Source organism: Bubalus bubalis, chromosome 20 (genome assembly GCF_019923935.1).
Source record: "Bubalus bubalis isolate 160015118507 breed Murrah chromosome 20, NDDB_SH_1, whole genome shotgun sequence".
Taxonomy (NCBI): domain Eukaryota; kingdom Metazoa; phylum Chordata; class Mammalia; order Artiodactyla; family Bovidae; genus Bubalus; species Bubalus bubalis.
Window position 1 is genome coordinate 30,133,972 of NC_059176.1, and position 27,853 is coordinate 30,161,824.

The following is a 27,853-nucleotide window of genomic DNA, read 5'->3' on the forward strand; positions in this document are numbered from 1 at the left end:
GAGCTAATCTTTGGTGATAGGGTAAACCTATGTTGAGTCAGAATGGTGTGTAGCATCAACTACAAGGGAGTACTATAAAGCTTAAGAGGTTGATGAATATGTTTCCTGTTGTTATAAATTTTGTTGCATTGGTGTTGATGAAGACTCAGAACTTAAGACTTTTACACTTATATCCATTTCATTTACTGTAAATTGCCCATCAAGTGAAGTTGATTTTTCAAATAATACATGAACTGTTCATTGTTTTAGTTTAGAAAATGGTGTTTTAGTTCTTTCTTTCTTTCTTTTCACTCTCTTAATATTGTTGGAGAAATTACCAAAAAAGGAAGTATTAGTTTTAATTAGCACAGTGGGAGCAGTGACATCATTTCAGCTCTTGAGTTTATTTTAAGGAAGCCAACTTTACTAAGTTATATACAGATATATATCTTTATATATAATAAGTGTGTGTATATACATATATACATATATATATATATATACTAAGTGTATACAGGTATACAGATAAATCATGCTTGTCAGCAAACTCTTAAGAGCAAGAGGATGTTCTGTATATACTTATTTTCAGTTCACACAAAATGTCTTAAAATGATTGTAGCCCCTAATTTTATTAACATGGAAAAAGAAAGAAGAATGCATAATAAATTTATTTTTAGAAGATACCATATTCTGGACATTTCTTCATGACAGTACCTCCTTAGAATCAGCCTTTATTGACATACGTGTCAGACACATCACAAGTTTCAGGAACAAGACAATTTTCTCTCTTTGACTTATGACCTTTTCCCACACAAGACAAATATAGATTTATAAAGCAAATAGCAGTTGCTGATTATGTGAAAATATCACATACAAGAAAAGAGCCATTTTCACAATCAAAATTAGCTTAGGTTGTTTGTTTTAGTAAAAATCTTCCAATACTAATACAGAATGCTCTTTGTGATAAACTTAAAATTGACTTTAAGATTTTTCTCTTTTTAATATCTTTATATTGATTTTTTTTTTTTTTTCATGACAGGCAGATTTTAATTGTCTGAGACACCATGGAAGCCCAGCACTCACAGGGTCAAGAATATTTTGTACAACATGGGAAATATTGATTTTTATTAAAAAAAATTATTTCATATTTCAATAGAGCAAGTTAACAATGTTATGATATAATTTCGGGTGAACAGCAAAAGGACTCAGCCGTAAATGTATCCATTCTCCCCCAAACTCCCCTCCCATATAGGCTGTACATAACGTTGGGCAGCATTCCATGTGCTATACAGTAGGTCCTTGTTGGTTATCCATTTTAAATATAGCAGTGTGTACATGTCCACCCCAACTCCTTAACTATCTCTTCCTCACATTCTACCCCCTCCTCCAGCAGCTATAAGTTCATTTTCTAAGTCTGTGAGCCTCTTTCTGTTTTGTAAGTAAGTTCACTTGTATCATTTCTTTTTAGATAACACATGTAAGGGATATCATACGATATTTTTTCTTCTCTCTCTGGCTTATTTCAGTAAGTATGACAGTCTCTAGGTCCATCCATGTTGCTGCCATTGGCATTATTACGTCCCTTTTAATGGCTGAGGAATGTTGCATGGTATATATGTACTACATCTTCTTTATCCTTTCCTCTGTCCATGGACATTTAAGTTGCTTCCATGTCTTGGATGTTTTAAACAGTGCTGCAGTAAACTCTGGGGAGATTCTTAAGGACGTTTCTATCTTTTGATCAAATAATTCTACTTTTAAAACAAAATTGATCAGTCAGGACTGTGGTATGAATTTAATACTCTTTCTTGCATTAGAAGGAAGAGAGGAAATGTAAGGGATAATATTGATTGTTAATATTCTGATAGTAATTGTTAATATCAAAATTTTTATAGACTTGCTCAGTATAAAATGTCATTCAGTTAGCTTTCATTATATGCCTGCTACTGGGAGATAATCTTGGGTAATAAACTTGGATTTATCCTTGTGAGGAGAATATTAACTATGTATACTTGAATTGACTTTTAGCTGTTGTGTTAATACTTACCTATTTCACCTAGATTGCATGGAAACTAGATGCACTGTATGAGCAGCAGCAACAGGGAGAGTTGGATTGTTTCCTCTGGTGCTTCCCTGAATCAAAGGATCTAGATAACACCTTTGCCCACACACAGAACATATTTAGATTTATTGAGTCATCTCTTATTTTTGAATATACCAGAATGGACTGGCCTCTTTTTTTTGCAGACAAATTGCAACAACATTTGTAATGGAATTGTAACATAGTCCCATTTTAATGTTATTGAATTGCTATAAGTCATGTGAAAAGACTCAGTTCTTAGAACTTACTGTAATTCTTAACCACTTTACTGCCACAAATTTCTTTGAATCTTATCTCAGATTCTCCTGTTTTTTTTTGCTCTGTAATTAGAAGAGCATTTTGTTGTTATTGCTTTTATGAACTGTGATTTCTTTCCTCCTGCTTTGGAGTCATTTCAGTATCTACTTGGCCATTCATTTTTATTTGTTAATGTTCTAGATATTTTGAACTTTTGTAATTAGCTTGTATTTGTGCGCTGACATTTATTTATTTGATTTTTATTTTAAATTTAGGAAGATTTTGACGCTTAACCTGTTGTGGTATTTGTATTTACAGTTTCCTGAATGTGGTTTCTATGGAATGTATGATAAGATCCTGCTTTTTCGCCATGACCCTACCTCTGAAAACATCCTTCAGCTGGTGAAAACAGCTAGCGATATCCAAGAAGGTGATCTCATTGAAGTTGTCTTGTCAGGTAGTATACTTTTTCCTTATTCATAGATTAATACTTTGCATCTGGAGAATTCTTGGCCATAAGTTTTACTTTTTTTTTTTGGTTTTGATTTCATTAATTTATATTAAACACTTGATTTTGTATTGGGTATAGTCAATAAACAATGTTGGGTTAGTTTCAGATGAACAGCAAAGGAACTGAGCCATACATATACATGTATCCTATTCCCCCAAACTTCCCTGCCATCCAGGCTTGGCCATAAATTTTTAAGGCAGCATTAAAAAAAAAAAAATTACATCAAACCCAAACTCAAGAGGAAATTTTAGGGCTTTATCTATATGAACTTTCAACATTATTTGGAAAAAGAGCAAAAGGTTTCTCTTGAATTGGCTGTTTCCCCACCCAGTTCTGTCCCCGTCACTTTTCCCAACTTTGCACTCTCCCCAGTTCCCCCAAAACACACATGAATACTTTGATTCATTATTTAAATCACTTAAAACAGCAAAAGCAAATGAAAACACACTCACCAGCATTGAAGTTAAGACAGATGTCAGGGCCCCAAATGTACTGAGTGTCTGAAAGCCAAGGCCTGGAAACTGTTGCTTTAGTCCAGTTGAAACTCCAGTTGCTACTAGCCAAGATCAAATTGGAAACCAGAGCTCAGGAGTTACAGCAGGTCAGGCCATGTTGTGTGACTTTAGCTAACTCACTCCCTGAGAAACAGCTGCATTTCCTCTGCCCAGATTGTTATTTCTTGTTTAGGATTTATATTTTTTGTTTAGGATTGGACTGTGCCTGTCACAAAAATTTAACTTTTTAAAAAAATGCCAGAGAACTCATGTAGCAGGGATCCTAACAACAGTAATCAGTCCAATATTCTAAAGAGGTCTAGATTTTTATTGTTTATCTTTGTTAAAATTGAGTCATTATTGAGAAATTCAGATTGTACTGCTCCTTTTTCCTTTCTGGCCTTCTTAAAGGAAATCTGTCCACTTTAAAAATGTTTCTAGGCTTCATTTTCTCAAGTTCCAGAGCCCTGTACTTGGATGCACTGATTATAATTCACCTGGCCTTTGGTTTGATGAAGTCCAGTTTGCATTGTCTGTATTGATTCTCCTTGATAGGAGACCCTGAGAGGTCTTGGGATTGCCACATTTTCATTGGGTAGACAGAGCCTGTAAAACAGCTGGTTTCACTAGATAAAAATAATAATTTTCCTGTTGCTTATAGTTTTGCCAGTTGCTAAACAAACCAAAAAAGGAAAGGTTTTCCCTTTTTTTAATTTGAGGGGGAATCACTTGCTTGTGTCCTCCCTTTTCCTTTTCTTTGAGTCTTTGGACATTGGCTCACTGCGCCTGGCTTCACAGCACAAGTGCCTCGCCATGTTGTCCTCTAAGTTTCCTGTTTCTGAACACTGGAAGCAGCCTGAAATAAATTATTCAGAGACAGCATGCACCGGATCTATCGTCACCATAATTCACGTTAGACTCAAAGCCAGTCGGCTTTGCAAAGAATATGTTTTATGAGCCCTTTTCCTGTGGCTGTGCCCAGAAATATATGAAGATTTTCAGAACTGGATTTCTAAATTATTTCTTTGTCTTCCCATTTTACATTTGTGGTCAAGTCCTCAGAGTAACACCCTACAGATTGAATGCAAGCTATATGTGTGTGTTCTTACGGGGAGAGCTGCTGCCCATTTGCCTGTTAGCCCCATGCCTTCCGTGAGCCAGACTTGCTGTGCCCCATGCTGACCTGACATAACAGCGTTCTGCTTTTCCTCTCCATCTATGCAAACCCAGAACCTCGCTATGCCTACACTCCACCTTTTTTGTCGTCCACCCTGGATGTTCTCTGTCCCGCCTCTCCTATCTCCCTGGCCACGGTGCTGAGGGGTGTTTAAAGGTGTCCCTTTTCCTCATTTGCTGCCCGATCACCTGGCTCAGGAAAGCCTCTTCCAGTCTCTCAGTGGTTGTCTGGTTGGTATTTAAAAGAAGCCATTTTATAACAGCCTGCTCTGATTCTTCTCCTGAACCGTAACCTTTGAACCCTTTTCACATTTCACGTAGTTCCACTTCCCTGACACATTTAACCCTTATATTATTCACATACATATGTATATGTTACACACATTTGTACATATAGTGCATATATACAGTATGTGCCTACACATTCAATTATGTTTGGATCTCCAGCATTTGCCTGTAAACATCTTTGGCAGCTATATTCTTCTCCCTCTTCTCCCTCTCTAATGCTCAGTATTTTGCTTTTCTCAGTACATATTAAGAATAGTTTTTACTTAAAACCTCCCACCCCTCCATTTTATACCCCTGTTTTCCCCCACACTGCTTACCTTTGCTCATTGTTGTCAATCACCCACAGCATAGCCTCAACTCTGACCTCGCCGATAAGGCGCAGCCCCAACTCGGAGATCTCCACTTGGCAGCACTCCTCTTCCAACTTGTCAGTTGCCACCAAATACACAATTCCTGTCTTTTTCACTGTAGTTTTTAATCATTAACCCTCTACCATTTTCGGACTAGATTGCCTCCTGTATTCTTCTTTCCCCACAGCTCATGGCCCTCTGTATTCATGTCTTACATCACTTTGATGCAATATTGACTACCTGATATTCTGTTACATCATAGCAGTTCCTGCTATACCTGTCTGCAATCTGAATTGCTTTAACAATCTTTTTTACCATCCCTGTTCCTGAACCACACATGACTGCCAGACACACATCCCTTGCCAGCACGGCTCAGGGCCGATCTGTCCTTCACCTGGCTTTACTGTTGTGCTGCAGGCTTCTCTCCCTATCCTTTTGTTACCATAGACATGAGGTTCTCAGTAAACATATATGGGTTGCTTGATTGGCTATTGGCTATCACATTAGAAGTTATCACATATACACAATTTTGTAAAAATACTTATTTGTTGTAAAAATATTATTTCTAGATATATCTGCAAAAGTAAACTGAACTTCAAGTCTCCTTGCTATGCATTTACCCAGCCCTGACATGGAATTAGTGCCTGTGATGTGGGCAGGATTGTATTACATTATAATTTGAGGCAAGACAAATGATAGCTACTAAGACACTGCAGGTCATGGTGCAAGGAAGCTCATAAACATACTCATTCCTGAACCAGTCCTTGAAGAGAATGGATGCTATGATTGGCCAGAGAAATATGCCATTTCCTGGAGGTGTGGTTAAGGATCAGCTTCATTCAAAATGTAATGGGTAAGCGGAGCAGAGGAGCCAAACACTGGACATCCCCGCTATGGCCTTTTGACCAGTTCCAGAACATAAACTTGCTGTGGAAATTTCCCTCCTGGAGACTATAATTTTACTGTTAAAATTCATTTATCTAAGCTTTCTGTTTTTCCTCATGAAAAATTAAATTTTACTCTGTAGTGACATAAACATAATCTGATTCTTTTCATGTTTGATCAACATTCCACTAACAGGAACATTTTCTGACATAGTATGGTAATAAAATGTCAGAAAATATGGAAAGTATTAATTTTCAGTAAGGTTAAATCCTCTCGTCTCTTCAGACGACATCAAAAATTTTCTTGTGCTTATGTCATTTTCTGCTGAGACCTTTCCTCATCTGTAAGTACTAACTGGACTGCTCCTGGCTAATTCACTGGCTCCCCCCACTCTTTTTTTTTTTTTTTTTTTAATTTTGGAAAACATGGCTTGGTTGAGCTAGTGCTTTTATACCCAGTAAGCCAGGAAAAGATTGCTCATGGGTGGATGGGAGTAGGTTATAGAGGGGAAAAAAAAAAAAAACAACTCCATGGAAGTGCCCCACCATATACACTCCCACAGCTGGCAAACTTTGTCTGTTGTTATTGTTATAAAGTAAGAAAACACTGCAAATGGAAATTTCTTTTACTAAAGGCAAAGTCAAGTTCAAGTATATGGTACTGAGCTGTGAAAGTTAATGGAATTTATCTGAAGTCTTCTTCATGATGAATCTCTACTGAAGCCTGGTAATTCAGCCATAGTCAAGCATATTAACAGGACTGAGTTCATATGACTCAACTCTTTTTGCTTTGTTTTGTTTGGACTTGATCTCTAATAATTGTGTATTTGTGTGTATGTATCTATCTTGTAGGTGACTAAATAGAAAATAGACAGGAACTATAAGAACTTACCAAATAAAATCACAATTTAAAGTCTTAGAGCTAAATATTAAGTCTTTCTTTCTTTTATTAACAGTAAAAAACCATATTTTTTCTGGGAAATTTTCATTACCCTTCTCAGTAGATTGTCCTGTATTATTTATACCTTTGCAAAGTGTTGTTTATACATGTGGTTATTTGTTCCCAACTGTTGAGGGATGGGAGCTTTTTTGGAAAGCTAGTGCTATAGCCCATTTAGAAGGATTTGGACCTGTTCTTGGGCAGTGACAAAAGAGCTGGAAATGAGGTAGAGATCAAGATATAGTTTAAAAGTAAAATAGATATAGTAACCATATGGGTATAGTTCATGAAGGAGATGAGAAAAAGAAAGGGACACCAAGGAGAGCTATAACTGTCTTAGCACGATCTCACTTCCTTTTCATCTTCCAAAGTCTTGTCCTCGTACATTGTTCAGCGCATCTGCCAAATGGTTTGGGGATTCCCCTGAGGGGCTGAAGAACTGATTTTATGGCCATATAGTACCATTGACATCCTTCGTGATTTTGTACAAGTTGTATGTGTGTGTATGTTAGTGGCTCAGTCCTGTCCCAACTCTTTGCAACCCCGTGAACTGGGGCCCTCCAGGATCCTCTGTCCATGGAATTCTCCAGGCAAGGTGAAGGCGCTCAGTCATGTCTGACTCTTTGCAACCCCATGGACTGTGGCCTGCCAGGCTCCTCCATCCATGCGATTTTACAGGCAAGAATACTGGAGTGGGTTGCCATTTCCTTCACCAGGGGATCTTCCTGACCTAGGGATCAAATCTGGGTCTTCCACACTGCAGACTCTACCGTCTGAGCCACCAGGGAAGCCCAAGAATACTGGAGTGGGTAGCCATTCCTTTCTTCTGAGAGTCTCTCCAACCAAAGGATTGAACCTGGTTCTCCTGCATGGCAGGCAGATTCTTTACCATCTGCACCACCAGAGAAGTCAACCTCTGGGATTCATAGATTCTGTTTGTTTTTGTTTTTATCTAAAAAGGAGCTTTGGAGAAGGCAATGGCAACCCACTCCAGTACTCTTGCCTGGAAAATCCCATGGACTGAGGAGCCTGGTAGGCTGCAGTCCATGGGGTCGCTAAGAGTCGGACACGACTGAGCGACTTCACTTTCACTTTTCACTTTCATGCATTGGAGGAGGAAATGGCAACCCACTCCAGTGTTCTTGCCTGGAGAATCCCAGGGACGGCGGGGCCTGGTGGGCTGCCGTCTGTGGGGTTGCACAGAGTCGGACATGACTGAAGCGACTTAGCAGCAGCAAAAAGGAGCTTATACTGGAGGAAAGTATCATACAGTGATGATAAAACATAGATTCCATGTTTTATTCAGTTTTCAAGTAAAGCAGTATGCCTAAGCATTGAGTACAGTTTCCAGGGCCAGATTATCTGGGTTTATAGTGTGTATGTATGGTACTCACCTCTTAACATCTTTGCTAAGACATTAAATAATTCTGTGGTCCAGTTTCCTCATCTATAAAGTGGGGAAAACAATAGTACCTACATTGTACGGTTATTATAAAAATTAAGATAAATTAATGTGTGTAAAGCACTGTAGAGAATTTCTGTGCTTAGCAGCAGCAGAGTTGATGTTAGCTGTTTTGATTGCTCTCCTCAGACTCTTAAGTGGCCTTTTCCCATGATGTTCATGGTTGTTAAACATACCACAGAAGGAGATCCTGTTCTTTCATTACTTTGAGAAATGTTGTTTTAAGCAACGTTTAAAGAATTATTTACTGCAGGACTCTTCACAACTTTGGTGAATGCTAATAGGAAAGATAATTCTCCAAGATGACTTCTCAATTTCATTGTATCACAGAATACTACCCCCTACCCCACCCCGCCCACTCTATCTGGTGAGTCTTGGGTTCAGCGGTTCACATGGGTCATGCCCATGGACCGGTGATGTGAGAGGGTATATTCATTCTCTCTATACAGGCCACTGCTCTCTCACAGAGAGTAATGTTTGAACCATGGGAAAGCAGGAGTTAAGAAGCAATAAACTTTTGTTTACATAGTAGCATAGGCTTTTGAAGCAGTTTGCATAAGCACTGATGTTTCCTTTGCAATGACTTTGTGACACAGTGAAATCAGATACCTTAAAAGCTATGGAATATAAATTTTAACTTGCCCATATCCTGCAGTGAGTAGGGGTAGTATCAACCAGAGCTTGAATCTAAGTGACTAAACTCTTCATACTGCTTCAAGTTAGCCCTTTGAACTTGGACCAGTAAATAGGATTTCTTGAGAATCTGTTCAGAGAATTCCTACTATAGTAAGACAGTTTATATTTCAGGGAAACACTGATGATAGTTTAACAACAAAACCAGCAACGAACTAGCTACAAGTTTTATTGACGTGATCTTTATCACAGGGCCAGTATTTTCCCTCTTCCTCATAAAAATAGATACTTAATAAATGTACAAATTGTGATCAGGTTAAGAAAATTCTGGAGGCTTTTCTCTGTAGAGTTATGATACAAAATATGAAATAAAAAGTAACTGTGCCCTTGTTAAATAGGATCCATTCATATAATTTCTTGGTTCTAATCAAAATTGAAATAGTGTCTTAGGATCAATATATTTAAGGTATCCTTATAACTGTTTTTCTGTTAGTAAGATTCATTGCCTAAACCATAAGCCAGAAAAAAAAAATGTAACAAAATTCTAACTAGTTCTTTATTTTATAGTAAGTGTAAATTATTGATTTAATGGTGCTGTGCAAGTAATATCTATTTCTCTCAGATATAGTACATTCCTTAGTAGTATGTTCCCTCTCTGAAATATGGATGGAAGGAATAATCCTTGAGAGTGATATATTAGGTCGCTGCATTATTATTTATCCAGGAGTACATTATATAGACATAAGCTTGTTTGTTTGCTTTTAATAAAGCGGAATTAGTCATAGGAAGCACCTCCTCAACCCTAATACTGCTTCGGTAACTAGATTGTAAAAGTCCTGGCCTTTACTGCTCAGTTTCTATTTCTTTGTAGTTGTTCTGGAGTATCTAGCTCTGCCAGGCTAAGTGGTCTCAGTTCCTGTCCAAGTTTAGTTGCAGTTATCTGTGTAGGTGGTTTTGTAACAATGGAAACCCTGAAAAATAAGATTATAGGTCATTACTCTTTTCTTCTAAGTATGGTTTATGTTAACTGTGTCTTCAGCATTTCTATTTATTAGTGTTATTAATTCTCTTCCATTCTTACCTTTCAAATAAACCTGGTTTGGGTCTCATTGTGACACCCTTAACCATTTTCACTGAAAAGTGAATGCAAAGAGCAGACTGTCGGATTTCCCACCCTTTCTTACTTGTGACCTTGTGGGGAGGTGAGGCCTCAGAGCACTCCTCCCGTACTTTGGTAGTTTTCTCGATTATTTGTCCTTTACTGTGGTGGGTTCTCCAAGGAGATACAGTATAAGAGTGCGTTGCTTCTCTATCTTTTTTTAACCTAACTATCCTTAATTTCAAGTCAAAGAGAAGACATTCTCCCCAGGTCACATGGGGCATAAGACAAACCCTAAAGAAATGTTTTTTGAAGAATCATTTGAAAGTTTCATACATAAGTTGCATTTTTCCTACATTATATTTCTCTTTAATTTTTTAATGAAGTATTGTTGACTTACAATGTTATGCTTCAAGTATACAGCAAAGTGACTCAGTTACACATACATACATTTTTTTTCAGATTCTTTTCCCTTATGAAAGTGAAGTCACTCAGTCGTGTCCGACTCTTTGTGACCCCATGGACTGAAGCCCACCAGGCTCCTCGGTACATGGCATTCTCCAGGCAAGAATACTCGAGTGTGTTGCCATTTCCTTCTCCAGGGGATCTTCCTGACCCAGAGATCGAACCCAGGTCTCCCGCATTGCAGGCAGACGCTTTAACCTCTGAGCCACCAAGGAAGCCCCTTTTCCCTTATCAGATCAGATCAGATCAGTCGCTCAGTCGTGTCCGACTCTTTGTGACCCCATGATTCACAGCACGCCAGACCTCCCTGTCCCTCACCAACTCCTGGGGTTCACTCAGACTCACGTCCATCGAGTCAGTGATGCCATCCAGCCATCTCATCCTCTGTCGTCCCCTTCTCCTCCTGCCCCCAATCCCTCCCAGCATCAGAGTCTTTTCCAATGAGTCAACTCTTCGCACGAGGTGGCCAAAGTACTGGAGTTTCAGCTTTAGCATCATGCCTTCCAAAGAAATCCCATGGCTGATCTCCTTCAGAATGGACTGGTTGGATCTCCTTGCAGTCCAAGGGACTCTCAAGAGTCTTCTCCAACACCATAGTTCAAAAGCATCAATTCTTCGGCGCTCAGCCTTCTTCACAGTCCAACTCTCCCATCCATACATGACCACTGGAAAAACCATAGCCTTGACTAGACGGACCTTTGTTGGCAAAGTAATGTCTCTGCTTTTGAATATGCTATCAATATTGAGTATAGTTCCATAGCTATATAGTAGGTCCTTGTCAGTTTTCTATTTTATATATAGTAATGTGTATACATTAATCCCAAACTCTCAGGCTAACACAGTTTTGAATAAATAATGTTTCTTCCCCATGTTGTTCTTTAAGAAATAGATTAGTGATAGTGATATAAGGACATACAGCATTTATGATGTGTTTGGCGCTGTTCTAAGTGCTTTACATATATTCTTTCAAAAATATGGATATTTCTTTTGTAGCATCCACGTAACTTCAATTTGATAAATAGTGGACTTCTAATCAAAGATTGTAGTTTAAGCCCTAGAGCTGCCATTTATTTCTTACATAGTGTTGGGCAAGTCACCTCATTCCTCTGAGTCTTTTGTGTGCTGTGCTTAGTCGCTTGGTCATGTCTGACTCTTTGCGACCCCATGGACTGTCGCCTGCCAGGCTTCTCTTTCCATGGGGATTCTCCAGGCAAGAGAACTGGAATGGGTTGCCATGCCCTCCTCCAGGGGATCTTCCCAATCTGGGATTGAACCCAGGTTTTATCACCTGTCAAATAGCAATAGCAGTGTCTGCAGTATAGGGTTGGGTTCTAGATTTCATGAGAATAAATAGAAAACATTCATAAGATGCCTGGCACATGTGAAGTTTTCTTTCTTCGTGCCCCTCTTGACCCCACCTGGCTGCACATTGTTTGAAACAGGAACTGTTTATTTTGATATTGAATCCTCATGATCCAACATATGACATTCAATCAATGTCTATTTGTTTAGTAAGTAAATACATACTTAAAATAAAATGAACAGACCAAGAAACAAATGAATACTTAAATAGTTGCTCCATGTAAGATATCCAAAATTGCTGTTGTTCTGTTGGAATTGAATTTCAGTGCTTACTGTTGACACTTCTTGACCTAATCTGTTAGTAAGATCTATATTATCATATGACTAATCCTTTTTTTTCTGATTTCTTGCTATCATCTATATATTCTTAAAAGCTAATTATGTTTTGGAAATTATTTTAGAAATTCAGTTCTTCCTTCCAAGCATTGCAATGTCTTTCACAACATTTCTCATGTAAAATGAGACCTAATTCATAAAATACAAATTGTTTTCTTATCTAGTTTTTGCAAATCCTGGATTATGCTCATCTCTGTGACCAAGTAAGCTCATTTACTATCAAAGGCCATTCATTCTTGCTTGAATCAGCTTTCCTACACATTGCTCTTTTCTTACAGATATCCTTGCTTCCTATCTAAAACCTGTTTCGTAGTCACTTCTTTTTAATGCACTCCCCCTCCATATTAATCTCACTTTCCTTCATCAATTTACTGTCATTGCTTCATCTGATGCCTCAGTGCTCCATACCTGGCATTAGAGCTCAGAGAGGTGACCCTGGAGCTGGCCTTGGGCTCTGCTTTCTGTTGCAGTGTGTGGAAGGGATAAAGAGTGATATCCTGAGGTGCTGGCTGACCTTGCCTGCTGCTCCCCCTCCTCCTTCCTCTCCTCACACTGAAGCTCTATGGTTTTATCCATCCAGAGAACAGCTGTCTGTGCCTAAGGGTCAGCTGGCGAGATCTATAGAACACCTGAGTCATGCACTCCAAAACTGGAGTCTCAATCTCTATAGAGATCTCTATCCCTGTACGTACTGTGGTTTTCAGAGGTACGACATATCAAGCCCCTCTGTTTACACAGAATTAGCCTAAGGCGTAGTTCTTTACCATTTGGCAAGTGAATATCCAGCCAGAAATCATGCTTTTTCCTTCTCTTCTCGTCTACTACGTCTGTAACTGAGGACAGTATTGTAAGTCATCCAGATCAACAGGAAAAGAACACATGGATAGTGAAAACCACACAAAGGAGTTTTTTAAACTCTATATTTCCTGGCCTCTGTGTAACCAAAAATTCCTTATAGTTGCTTCTTGGGGTGGAGATTGATCACTGTATATAAATCTTACCATGTTAGCACCTCAATGATATAACAGGGTTTCAGAAGACTTGCGTATTTAGAATCCTTCTGTTGTAGAAGACATAATGAAATGTTCTTGTTCTTTTTGTCTTTTTACGTTAATTTTGTCTTTACAATTGGTTTATAAAGCATATAAAATATCTTATTAATTTCTTATTTACCAGATTTAACTTAGAATTATTTGGAGCTTATCTCCAAAAATCACATTCCAACCCAAAAACAAAAACTTTGACGCATCAAAGATACTAAAATAGATGAGTTACAGGATCTGACCATAATATAAAAAACATTTTAGGCAATAATAATATCTTGTAAATAAGTATGTTCTTGTGCATATGTGTGCTTAGTCACTCAGTCGTGTCCAACTCTTTGCGACCCCACGGACTGTAGCCTGCCAGGCTCCTCTATCCATGGGGATTCTCCAGGCAAGAATACTAGAGTGGGTTTCCATGCCCCTCTTCAGGGGATCTTCCCAAACCAGGGATCAAACCCAAGTCTCCTGTATTGCAGGCCGATTCTTTACCATATGAGCCACTGGGGAAGCCCAGGAATACTGGAGTGGGTAGCTTATCCCTTCTTCAGGGGATCTTCCTGAGCCAGGAATCAAACTGGGGTCTCCTTCATTGCAGGCAGATTCTTTACCAGCTGAGCTACCAGCAAAGCCCATATATGTTCTTGGATCTGTTCTGAACAGAGATGGTACGGATTCTTTTTGAGTCAGAAACTTTGAAAAAATGGTTAGTTTTCTGCTGAGGTAAATAACACAAAAGTCTTGTGCTTGGGCTCAAACTAGAAAATAGAAGCATTTGAGTTTTTATTTTGTCCATCTGTTATAAAAATATGAAATTGTAGTCGTGAGAATCGGCTGAGGGATATGTATCCCACCAGGGCTCTGACTGTGCCCTGTCCAGTGTTGTAGCCACTGACTATGTGTGGCTAATTTCAGTTGAATACAACTAAACTAAACTTTTTTTGTGTAGGGGGGGAGGGGTGGCGGCAAGAATAATGGAGTGGGTTGCCATTCCCTTCTCCAGGAGTTCTCCCCGACCCAGGGATTGAACCCGGGTCTCCCACATTGTAGGCAGTTAAAATTTAATTCCTTGGTCACACTGACTATTTTAAGTGTTTAATAGGCATGTTGGCTAATAACTGCCATATTGATATAGAAGATTTTGATAATCAAAAAAAGTTCTCTTGGACAGAGCAGCTAGATAGATAAGTTTTACTAAGACTCTTAAACACTTTATACACACACACACACACACACACACACAATGCAAAAACACTTTCAACTGAAATGTTATTTGATATGGCAAATTGAGAGATGTTATAAATAAGACAACTGAAAATTCTGGTAGCATATTTTTACCAAAATGTCATGAGAGAAACTTTCTACTGTATCATCCTGTGACTTCCTTATTGGACAAATTCCTCAGACTTCAATATTGAAAGCAGCTCAATTTTGTGAATAATATTGCTCTTCAGTTCAGTTCAGTCGCTCAGTCGTGTCCAGCTCTTTGTGACCCCATAAATCGCATCACGCCAGGCCTCCCTGTCCTCCTTCTTGCTTTAGCGTTGGCCTCTCAAATCTGAGTTCATGGGCCACCTTTATGGTACAAGTCAGTACTACATCACTTCCACTATATGAATTCTTTTATTTGGCACAATATTCACTTTCCTCAGGGCATCTTGATCTGTTTATCTTATTTCATTTTGTGCTACACAGAGTATCCTAGTATTAACTCTGGTTAAAGGCACAGATTATGGCACCAAACTGCCTGAATCCAGTCCCCATCAGCCCATTTAATAGCTGTGGCACTGGAAAATCTATTTAGAGTTTGTGTGCCTTCAGACTAAGGCTTGACAATGATAATAATGTACAGTAACTAACACATTATCTAAGACATCCAGATCTTATAAAGTCATCTTAGTAAGGAAGGACATGCGAAAAGTAGATAGTAGAAAAGAAATAGATCAGGAAGGAAGCATCATGGTATAGTATATAGACTATTTGTACAGTATTTTAATAACTTCATTTCTTTATTTCACATTTTCTCAGTGTTTATTTATAGTGGTTTATAAAAACATACAAAGTATAGTAAAATATCAGGGGTTAACAATGGATCTTATCCAAGTTATAAAGGACAGCATTTAATTAAGAATGTAAATTCTAAAATATTTATTTAAAAAGTTATATAGCTTTGATCTCATACTTCATAAGATGCCTTGAATAGAGAAAGTCCTGATTTTGAAGGCCAAACCGTTCTTTGATATAGTGCCCATCTGTTTATTCTCTGGAAAGTCATCTCTGGATTTGCAAGAATTTACATGGTAACATTCTAAATGCAGTTTTAAAATGTATTGATCAAGATGGACCTATGAAGATTAATATTGACCAGTATTATCTCATTATCTTATATGGGTATTTTATTTTTCACTATGATAATATATTGAAAAGCCTTCTTGACTTCTTCTAAGATAATCCCCTTAGAAGTAGGAGAAATTGTAATATACACTGTTTCCATATTCCTTCTCTCTCTGTCTCTCAACACACACACACATGCACAGTCACAGGAGAACCTAGAAGAGGAAAGGAAGGAAGGACAGAATTGTATATACCATCAAAATCTGTGAAATAAAGTCATTGAAGGCTGCCTGTGTTAACAAAGGCCAATTGGAGAATGGCTACTGAAGATCTTTGGTTCATATGGGCTATCTGAAGATCTTGTGGACACATAAATTATTTTTGCTTGAGGTAAAGGATTGGGCTTCATTTGAAAAGCTGCCAAATATCTCTTTTTGATGTTCCATGATTGGTAGCACATAGCACTTCAATTCAGTAACTCAGCCGTGCCACCATCTGCCCAGCACTCTCATTTTGCTGGTTGGCATGTCATTTATTTGCTTTTAACATGCAACCCATATAAAAATCCCTCATAATCTGCCAGAATTAGAAATGCAGCTGTTTTAAGTCTTAAACAGCAATAGACTATTCATTATGCCAGTATGGAGGAATAAAATAGAAAGAAAAGAGCAGTACTACACCAGAATGTATTTGTACCTCCACTTTTCTAAGTATTTTAAAGACGTCTATAGCCTCTTACCAGTGTTGATTTCAAGAAGAAGTCAACACACAAATATACCAAGTATCACTTTTCCTACATATACTTTAATACAAGAATTGGGATTTGAGTCAAACTCTAAATTCCTGTTTTTTCATTTTATGAAGCAATTTCAGCATTTTGGTTCCTAGAAAATGAAGAATTTCTGGCTAACTCTGGGTCTCATCTTATTCTAATTTTATTTTCCCCAGGAATTTTTTTGAGGTTCTGATCATTATAACTTGTTAATCCTTAGAATGTGATAACGTAGAGCTGTGTGGAGAATTCTTGATGAGAACAAGCAGTTGGTCCTCTGTTAAAAAATAAAGATGAGAAAAAAGATTTTTCTTCACATAGTAATCCTGTGATGCTGAAAAAATGTAAAGAAAAAACTACCCCTGTATCTCTATTTATCCACAGTCAGATTATTTAGGAATGGTGTACATGAGGAAATAAAAAAGCTCTGGTATGGAGCACTCCATCCAAAAGCACCTTTCTTCACAGTGACTAGATGTAATCATTACGAAACTCAAGTTGGATAGTTTGAAATTGATTTGCCCCAGCCTTTGCACTTTGACATTCATATCAGTAAAGGTATAAGTTGAATTCATTTGGTTATATGTTGTGTTACCCTCATGTGAGACCTCTCACCATGTGAATTTTGAGCAGTTAAAAAAATCACTTACATTTCTGAGAATTAACCTATAAAAAATTACTTCCTGTGGATTGGGGCATGAAAAGCAATGATAGAGCAAGTCATAAGTTTGCTAACATGAGTGTACTTGATAAGCATTTATCTTATGTATCAAACAAGATTAGTGATATTAAAGAACAGGGACAATATGTTATAGTTCTTCAGAAATACATATAACAGTAAGCTCAGTTCCAGACATATAGTATTCACTCTGCAACTACTTGTTCATGATTGATATACTTTGCTTGGCAACTTAAGCCTTCATAGTGAAAGCGAAGTCGCTCAGTTGTGTCCGACTCTTTGCGACCCCATGGACTGTAGCCTACCAGGCTCCTCTGTCCATGGGATTTTCCAGGCAACAGTATTGGAGTGGATTGCCATTTCCTTCTCCAGGGGATCTTCCCAACCCAGGGCTCGAACCCGGGTCTCCCGTATTGTAGACAGATGCTTTACCATCTGAGCCACCATGGATCTCAATTTGAAAGGAAAAATTTAATTTTGGTTTTAAGGACTTAAAATGCTTGGAAAATTCCAAAATTGAAAGACACACTAGACCATATGACATGTTGTTATAACAATTATTGTGACAATTTTAATGAAAAATGTTTGTTTAATTCTCTATCCTTAATGTACAACCTTTTCCCTGAGAACAAACGTGTAATGTTTACATATCCAGCCAAATAGATTCATCTTGTTGTCCTACAAGCTTAACGGCAACCTCCGGATTATCTCCTGTGTAAATCTCCACTCTTGCTGATTTTATGCTTTTAAGATATTTAGTGCTGAGCAGAGGTCTTGGGTTGCTGTTGCTAATGTCTGAAATCTATTTTTGGTCTCCTGGAGTACTTAACACTCAGAACTAGTGAGACAAGCATCAGTGCCTCATTCCTGCTTGGAAATCAGACTGACCTCCTTAAATGATACCACCCTAGCAACTGACTCAGTTGTCAAGCTGGATAGGTTTTTACCTAAATTTTTTATTTTTTGAATAGAAATACAGAAAAGTTGCAAAGACAGTACAGAAAGTTCACCTCACCCATATTTACTTTCCTCTAATGTTATCATCTTTGTCCTGGTACATTTATCAAAACTGAGAAATAGCATTGGTCAGTGGTTTGAACTTAGCAGCATTTTCCCAGTAATGTCCTGTTTCTGCTACAGGGCTGAATCCATAGCATCACACAGCATCAGTTGGTACATTTCTTCCAGTCTCATATGGTCTGCTCCAGTGTCTCAGACGTCCCTTGTTTTTTATGACTTTGGTGATTGTGAGATTTATTTCTTCTTCCTTTTATTCAAAACCCAGTTTTAGGTTTTTATCTATTTTTGTTTTACTATTAATACATTAGATAGCACGTTCTAATGTCACCTGTCATAGTAGGATCTTTGAGTTCAGCTTTTCCTATTAAACATATAAAGAGCATACACATACACATAAATATTTATACTTTAAAAAGGTAATTCTGAATACCAGTATAGTGAACCATGATGATTAATTTTATATGTCGATTTGAATGGGCCATGGGTGCCCATATATTTGGTTAAACATCATAGTGGGTGTGTCTATGAGGGTGAGATTATTCTGGATGAGATTAAAATTTTAAGTCAATAGACTGAGTAAAGTTTATTGCTATCCCTGGGATGAGTTGGCCTCATCTAATCCCTGTAGTCCTGATTACAGTAAAAATGCAGGGCAGGAGAGGACAGTCATGTTTGAGCTGGGACATTGGTCTTCTCCTGCCTTTAGACTGGACTGGAACTACATCATTGGCTCTCCAGTTTGCTTATTGCTAATCTTGGAACTTGTTAGCCCCTATAATTGTGTGAGCCAGTACTCTCTTTGTATTTATAGATAATATAGATGGATATAGATGGGGCTTCCCTGGTGGCTCAGTTGTGAAGAATCCGCCTGCAGTGCAGGAGATATGGGTTCGATCCTTGAATCAAGAAGATCCCCTGAGGAGGAAATGGCAACCCACTCCAGTATTCTTGCTGGGATAATCTCACAGACAGAGGAGCCTAGCAGGCTGCAGTCCACAGGATCGCAAAGAGTCGGACATGACTGAGCACGCACACATGGATATGGTAACAGTTATAAAGACAGATATAGATTATCTATATTCTGTTGGTTCTTTGTCTCTGAAGAGATACCAACCATCTCACCGAAGAGTTAGAGAAATACCATAAACATGAAAACCTTTGGGTGCCTCTTCCCTGACTGGGTCCCTTTCTTTGGTCCTGAATTTAAGTTAATCATCTCCTTGCATTTATTGTTTTATTTTATTGTTTTATTTGGTCATATTTTATAACTTTTAAATTGGAATTCTTCTGGGATGGTTAAGTAGGTATGGTTCTTAGCCAGGGAAAACTGTAAAGTATTTTTTTATACTTTTGAGATTTTTTTCCCCCTTAACTTGGGAAAATAAAATACATCTCTTCCTTAAATTCCTTAGTAGTAAAAATGATAAATCAAACAGTGTATACTGAATAAACTAACTTTCATGGAGTTTCTTTATTCTATAACAGTCTGCTTCTGTAGCAGGTGCTAATCAGTGGGTAAGGATCCTGTCATCTTTAGATCTGAATTTACCATAAAAAGAAACTTGGCTTAATAGCATTTTTTCAAGTATTGTAGTGCAAATTGAAGAAACTTGACACATTAATACTACAGGAAAGGTTAAGTTGTGTAAATATATATCTTGGAATAAATACATAGTGTTTATTATCTTGCTGTAAAAGAAGTTATTGTAGCTTTACCTCAGTTTAAAGATGTGTAGTTTTTGTAAAATAAAGATAATAACATATAAATATACTTTATGTCTTTATCTTACTGAAACTAATAGTTAAAGACAGAAAGCTAAAATATGTTTGACATCATGACCACCATATAAATTTTGAAATACTTTTTTAAAAAATTCAAGTATTTATGTATTTACAACAATAGTCTGGCTTCTCTGGTGGCTCAGACAGTAAAGAATCTGCCTGCAGTGCAAGAGACCTGGGTTCGACCCCTGGATCTGGAAGATCCCCTGGAGGAGGGAATGGCTACTCACTCCAGTATTATTGCCTGGAGAACTCCATGGACAGAAGAGCTTGAGGGGCTAAGGCCTATGAGGTCTCAAAGAGTCAGACATGACTTGAGTGCCTAACACTTTGACTTTCACATAGCAATAGTCACCAAAACAAAGACTTGCTGGATCAAACCCTAGTAGTTACCTCAACTCTCTAAATTATTTAAATTTTCCTACTGAAAACGTGCAAAACAATCCTAATTACGCTTTTTAATGTTATCCTTTAAATATTTGATCCCCTAAAGTCTCCTCTGTTCTAGGTTTGTTTTATTTTTTCACTTTACAGGTACAATTTATTTCTTTGTTTATCCCCACTGCCTATAGCAGAGCCTGACATCTAGTAAGCACAATACATGTAAGTTGAATGAATGAATGAATGAATGAATGAATATAATAAATTGGCAGGTTCTGTGGATATTACCTTTTGCTAAGTATCTGCATCTCTTACTATTTTCTAGTTCAGGTCACAATAGTTGCCCACCTGTATCAGCAGAATAGTTTCCTAATTGGTTTCCTTGCCTCTGGTCTTGTCCCCTCTCATCCATTCTTCATCCATTCTCTTCCATCACACAACCCTCATAAATTCTAAAGCCTAAACTGGATCATGCCATTCTTCTCTATAATGCCCTTCAGTAGTACAAGGATAAATCCTCCTACATGTCTTAGAAAAACTGTGATTTGCCTTCTGCTTATTTCTCCAGCCACATAGCCCCCTATTGCACTCCCTACCCACTCTAGAGTATAGATATATGGAACTTCTTTCATTTCTTTCCATGTTTATAATATCCTGTCTTACTTCCAGTGCCCCATCATAGCTAATAGCCTTACAACCTGTGCTTTTCATATGCATCTCCATTCTCTTTTGACTTGCCTGGCCAACTTCTGTTCATCTTTTATGACTTGTATATGTATCTTCCTCCTGGAAATCATACCTAAAACACCAGATTTGGGTCAAGCAACTCTTCCTCTCAGGTGCTCCCTTCACTAACACTAACGTGTTCTGTTTAGAACACGTTTATTGGTTTAAAGTAAATGATACTCTGTGAGTAAGGGGGCCATGGTTATCTAATTTTAAATGTAGTTTATAAAACAGTTTATAGAACTGTTGGTAAAGATTATAGGAGACTGCTGTCAACTTCTTAACATGTTTTAACTTGTTTCTTTTGTTTTATTATCTTCGGGAGCCTTGTGTACCATATGGCAATAAGTGTTCACTAAATTGTTGAATATATTAAACTTCTGCACTGATTATCATCATAGGCACTTGGGTCAGATTTGGATTTAAATATGATACAGATGATAATCAGTTTAGGACATTAGCATTATTACTTGTCAACCCAAAATGAAACTTTTCAAATGAGTGTTTGTGTGAGTTTTTTAAATTCATAACTTGAATAGCGTCTAACAACAGTGTTCCTAAAAAGCACTTGTTAGTGAACAAGTAGAATAAGTTTTCATTAATGTTAATAGGCTCAAATGAGCCTCAATGGAAGTTAAAAGGCTTAAAAGGACATGGGGGAACCAAATTTTAAAAATGGGCAAAAATTTGAATAGAAGTTTCTTCAAAGAGGTTACATAAATGACCAATAAGCACATGAAAAGATGCTCAACATCATCTGTCTTTAGGAAAATGCAAACCAAACCATGTGAGGTAACACTTCATACCCAACAGGCAGTAACACATTTTCTACAAAGATGTAGAAAAACTGGAACCTTCATGTTTTGCTAATGAAATGTAAAATGGTGCAGCTGCATTGGAAAAGAATTTAGCAGTTCCTCAGAATTTCCCAGCAATTCTGCTCCTAGGCATAAACCCAAGAGAAAACTAGTTCCTGCAGAGTCCTGTACACAATTGTTCATAGCAGCATTATTCACTGAAGCCAAAAAATTGAAAACAAAAATTTCATTAAATGATGAATAGATAAACAAAAAGTGGTATATCCATTCATAGGATACTATACCTAGTCATAAAAATGAATGAAGTGCTTGCTATACATGCTATATCTTAAATGAACTTTGAAGCCATTATCCTAAATGAAAGAAACTAGACATGAGTGTGGCATATTGCATGATTTATATGAAATTTCATTTATATGTCCAGAATAGGCACAGTTTTAGAGACAGAAAGTAGATGAAATATAAAAGAAGAAATACAGATAAGAGAGTTGACTTTTGTGTTCACCTAGAGGATAAAGGTTTGGTGAAGAGAGGATTAGTGTATAAGGAAATATAGTGGAAAGTATTAGTGTATAAGGAAATACCTTGGGGGTCTTTCATAAACAATTTCAGTTGCTCTAAGAACTTTTAATTTCTTATGATCTTTAGAATATAAGGATTAAAGAGGCAAGAAGTTGAAAATAAGCCTTATTCTGGGAAATGCTTAAGTATTGTATTGAAATTGCATTATTGAAATTATCCTCTTCTGAGGACAACCTGTTAATAAAATTCGGAGGATTTGGCTGTAACGCCTTGTAGTTCTGAAGTACAGTGTGCTTTGATCCTTCTGCAGCAGGGATTTGCCATTCTTGCCAATGCAAAGCCTTCTTTTCTTCTTAACTTATACATGTTTATGCAGTGATATGATATTCTTGATGGAATAATATTGCATCTTTAGCTTCGACAGGACAAAAATTGAATGGACTGAATTGTGTGTGAGTCTGTGCCTGCACGTTTATGTACGTGTGTGTGTACAATAATTAGTTGGTGCTTTAATTATTTCCAGTGGTGTTTAAAAGGTATTTATTTTTTGTTTTTCACTCTATCTTTGTTTTATGTACTAGAGCTCATAGATATTTATATACTAATTTCAGTTAAGAGCACTGGAAACTCCCTCAAATCCGGTGGAGTATGATGATTCACACGTAGCACTCTGCATGATCTGCATACCAAAGCAGTGGCGACAAAACTTAATTAGCTACTTGATGTAGTGGGGGCTTCACAGAGGTGAAGTAGATTTCTTGACAGATGAAAGGCAGAAAATAAAAAGGAGACATTCACTTTAGTCCACAGTCTTGAAGATGCAGTCATAAATATTATCATCATTTTTGCATGGAAGGTGATGGCAGACTTCTGGATTTAAATGATAGCTTTATGAGCTGAGAATCAGTAAATGGAGATGAAGTAGCTTAAGAGAAAGCACAGGCAAAGGATGATCAAAAACCTATGGGGAAAAAAATCAGGGATTGACCACATAGCAAAGAAAATCTTAATAAATTTCTCCAAGTAGAAACCAGCCAGGCTATGTTCCAATATAACCTCAGTGCAGTAAGGGAAAATAAAAATCTAAAGGACAAACAATATTTATCAACTTGGAAGTTTTAGAATATTACACTAGAAATTAAAGTTAAAGACAAAAAGCAACGAAATGATAGACTATTTGAAAATGAAGGATAGAGAGCACTGTATATCATGTACTTTCAGGGTATTGCCAGTGCAGTCTCAAGAAGAAAATATATATTTTTAAATTCATTTATTAGAATACAAGAATGTTTAGAAATAGTGAGTTCATAATTCCACTCAAAAGCATATAAAAGGCACAGTAAAATAAAGGAATTGCCAAAGATTAAAGAGGATACTCTGCATCATTTTTATTTTAGGAGTGAAGGATTATATATGCTTTCTAAAGATTTATTAATGTAATTTCTTATGTTAATAGTGTGAAAGAGAAAAAGGATATGATCAGCTCAACAGGTACTAGAAAAGCTTTGCATCCTTTTTTTGCAATAAATCTAGCAAGTTAGAAATAAAGATAAACTCCTTAACTTTATAAACCATTTTTTAAGGAACCTGTATCAAGCATCCCATGTAACAGTGGAATAAAAAGGAATCATTTTCATAAAAGTCTGGAATGAAACACAGTAGGCTAATCGAATGCATCATTATTAAGTATTGCATAAGAGGTCTTAGCTAATGACATATGTAAAACAATTTGTAACTAAATATTAAAAACAAAACTAGTAATCTTTAAAACAATTCACTCTCTAGTAGTTAAGTCTAAGGAATTTAGCTGAAAAATTCTTTGAGTGATTAATGTTTAAAATAAGGTGAGATAATAAATCATAAATCATGAGAAAAATGCATAAAGTACATAGAATTGCACCTTAGAAATGTTAATGCCTGTAAAAGAAAACTACTATACCTTGCTAGAAGACATTAAAAGAATAGCAAAAGAGATAGTTTCATATTCCTAGATAGGAAGTATCAATAAAATAAATATTTCCATTCTTCCTACAGTAACCATGTGTTCATTGCAGTCTAATTATTTGTAATGTTTAAAAGACTTATTTAATCTGAAAAAGCTGAATTGGAAGGGAAAATGTACAGGAATAAGCCTATTCAGATTATGGCCTTCTTATGTGATTCTCAGAAGGTTGGTATGTGATTCTCGGAAGGTTGGAGAATTTATGTTTAAGACAGGAAATATACAAGATGAGCCTGTGATATTTTGTTGTGCCAGAAAGTAAGATCAGATCAGATCAGTCGCTCAGTCGTGTCCGACTCTTTGCAACCCCATGAATTGCAGCACGCCAGGCCTCCCTGTCCATCACCAACTCCCGGAGTTCACCCAGACTCACGTCCATCGAGTCAGTGATGCCATCCAGCCATCTCATCCTGTCTTCCCCTTCTCCTCTTGCCCCCAATCCCTCCCAGCATCAGGGTCTTTTCCAATGAGTCAACTCTTCACATGAGGTGGCCAAAGTACTGGAGTTGCAGCTTTAGCATCATTCCATCCAAAGAAATCCCAGGGCTGATCTCCTTCAGAATGGACTGGTTGGATCTCCTTGCAGTCCAAGGGACTCTCAAGAGTCTTTTCCAACACCACAGTTCAAAAGTCTCAATTCTTTGGCGCTCAGCCTTCTTCACAGTCCAACTCTCACATCCATACATGACCACAGGAAAAACCATAGCCTTGACTAGATGAACCTTTGTTGGCAAAGTAATGTCTCTGCTTTTGAATATGCTATCTAGGTTGGTCATAACTTTCCTTCCAAGGAGTAAGCGTCTTTTAATTTCATGGCTGCAGTCACCATCTGCAGTGATTTTGGAGCCCCAAAAAATAAAGTCTGACACTGTTTCCACTGTTTCCCCATCTATTTCCCATGAAATGATGGGACCGGATGCCATGATCTTCGTTTTCTAAATGTTGAGCTTTAATCCAACTTTTTCACTCTCCACTTTCACCTTCGTCAAGAGACTTTTTAGTTCCTCTTCACTTTCTGCCATAAGGGTGGTGTCATCTGCATATCTCAGGTTATTGATATTTCTCCCGGCAATCTTGATTCCAGCTTGTGTTTCTTTCAGTCCAGCCTTTCTCATGATGTACTCTGCATAGAAGTTAAATAAACAGGGTGACAATATATAGCTTTGACGTACTCCTTTTCCTATTTGGAACCAGTCTGTTGTTCCATGTCCAGTTCTAACTGTTGCTTCCTGACCTGCATACAAATTTCTCAAGAGGCAGATCAGGTGGTCTGGTATTCCCATCTCTTGAAGAATTTTCCACAGTTTATTGTGATCCACACAGTCAAAGGCTAAGAAGTCATCAAAACCTAGTGAGTCTTGTCAAAAAGATACAGGAACCAACATGAAGTCTCCCACTGAGTAAAGGTGGCACAGTTTAAGCATCAAAAAGAAATAAGTCAAATTGATGGAAACATTGAATAAATGCAAATTGTTGAGCTCATGATATTTAAAACAAAGAGTGAAAAAGAAAAGCAGATACTTATTGAACACTACTGAAAATAGAGTACTAATTAATTATTGAAAATAATAGCAAGTAAAAGGAAAAAATTAAGAATTTATTTTGCCTTCCCTATACAAACTGCATTGCAAAATAGCCAAATAGCACCACTTTATGAGAAAAAGATATTCTTTATATAAATTTTCCAACTAACAGGATAGAATGGATGATAGAATTAAAATCACTATTTTGCAGCCTCTAATGAGATAATTGATTCAGGCAGTGTTCACCAATGGATGAAACCATTACAGTATTGGTTCTAAAAATTTTAGTGTGCTTCAAAATCTCCCAGGGGACTTGTGAAAAAAAAGATTGCTGGGCTTCACCCCCAGTATCTCTGATTTGGTACGTTTAAGGTATGGCCAAGAACATACAGTTCTAACAAGTTTCCAAGTGATGCTGCTGCTGCTGGTCTGAGGACCACATTGTTGAGAGCCTCTGCATTAATGAAATTTTTGTGGGGAACCAAAACATGGAAAAACCAGGCAGTCATCGCTTGAATCTATTCATCAATCAGCAAAACTCAAGTAAGGCAACCAGATATTGTGAGTCTCCAGATGTTACGCAAACTGAAATACATGGTACTGAACTATACAGACAGGGTTCTCTAGGGAAACATAACCAATAGAGATAAAAAGAGAGATGGAAAGAGATTGATTTATTTTAAGGAATTGGTTCATGTGATTGAGACTGGCAAGTCTAAAAGTCTAAAATCTTCAGGCTAGGCCAGCAGGCTGGAGACCCACAGAAGAGTAGATGTTTCAACTTAAGTCTGAAGGCAGTCTGCGGGCAGAATTCTCTTCCTCAGAGGAGGTCTTTATTTTCCTTTAAGGCCTTCAGCTGATTGGATGAGGCCCACTTACATTATGAAGAGTAATCTGTTCTACTCAAAGTCTACTGATGTTAATGTTAGTTTCACCTGTAAAATGCCTTTATAGAAACATCTAAAATAAATGTTTGCTCAACTATCTGGGTACTATGGCCTAGCCAAGTTGTCATATAAAAATTAAGTATGACATGGTTTCCTCAGGGTGTATGCCTAGGAGTGGGATTGCTGATTTGACAGAAAACAAGAAATTCTGTAAAGCAATTATCCTTCAATTAAAAAATAATAAAAATTAACTATGACATGAGCATAAACTATTCTTGCCAACAAAGTTGAACCTGACTCCAACCAAGCCTCCAGAGCTAACTTTTCTTTAATAAGCAACATGTGATAAAGAAGAGTAAGTTAAATGAGGAAATAAGATGTAGAAGCACTTAGGCTTCTTCAGCCTATCAGTGGTGTGAAAAAAGGGAGAAAGAGAAGAAGGAAGGAAAGGAAGAGGAGGGGGATCTGCCCTCAAAAAGAGAATTTTTCAACCACGTGTGATGTATTGAACTTGTTTGGACCTCTTCAGATTAATCAATTTTAAAAAGCAGTTTTGAAACTATTGAAGATGTTTGTTTGTGGAATGAAAATAATGAAGAAATGTAGCTGTGTTAGTTTCATTTAGATGTTATTATAGCATTTGTTCTTATGTATGCTGCTGCTGCTGCTAAGTCTCTTCAGTCGTGTCCGACTCTGTGCGACCCCATAGACAGCAGCCCATCAGGCTCCTCTGTCCACAGGATTCTCTAGGCAAGAATACTGGAGTGGGTTGCCGTTTCCTTCTCCTCTTATGTATGAAAATGTCATTTTTTATTTTAAGAAATATGCTCAAGAATACTTCAACTGTAATTATGAAATGTGTGGAATCTGCAAGTTGGTCAGTCGTGTCCGACTCTTTGCGACCCCATGGGCTGCAGCCTACTAGGATCCTCCGTCCATGGGATTTTCCAGGCAAGAGTACTGCAGTGGAGTGCCATTGCCTTCTCCATGATAAAATACTGCAGCAGAGGTTTAAAAAAAAGAATTGAAAGGAGTAGTTGTGAAGCA

At 37.4% G+C, this 27,853-nt stretch overlaps 1 protein-coding gene across 4 annotated transcripts in view; it reads left to right on the forward strand.

The window, feature by feature from the left end:
• The window catches only part of PRKD1 (protein kinase D1), a 343,077-nt gene that overhangs the window by 189,387 nt on the left and 125,837 nt on the right, over positions 1–27,853 (forward strand). For all 4 annotated transcript variants that reach the window (XM_006063760.4, XM_006063761.4, XM_025271242.3 and 1 more), the window contains exon 2: positions 2,636–2,774. In XM_006063760.4, coding sequence (XP_006063822.2) covers positions 2,636–2,774 — 139 coding nt within the window. The remainder of the gene's footprint in view (positions 1–2,635; positions 2,775–27,853) is intronic.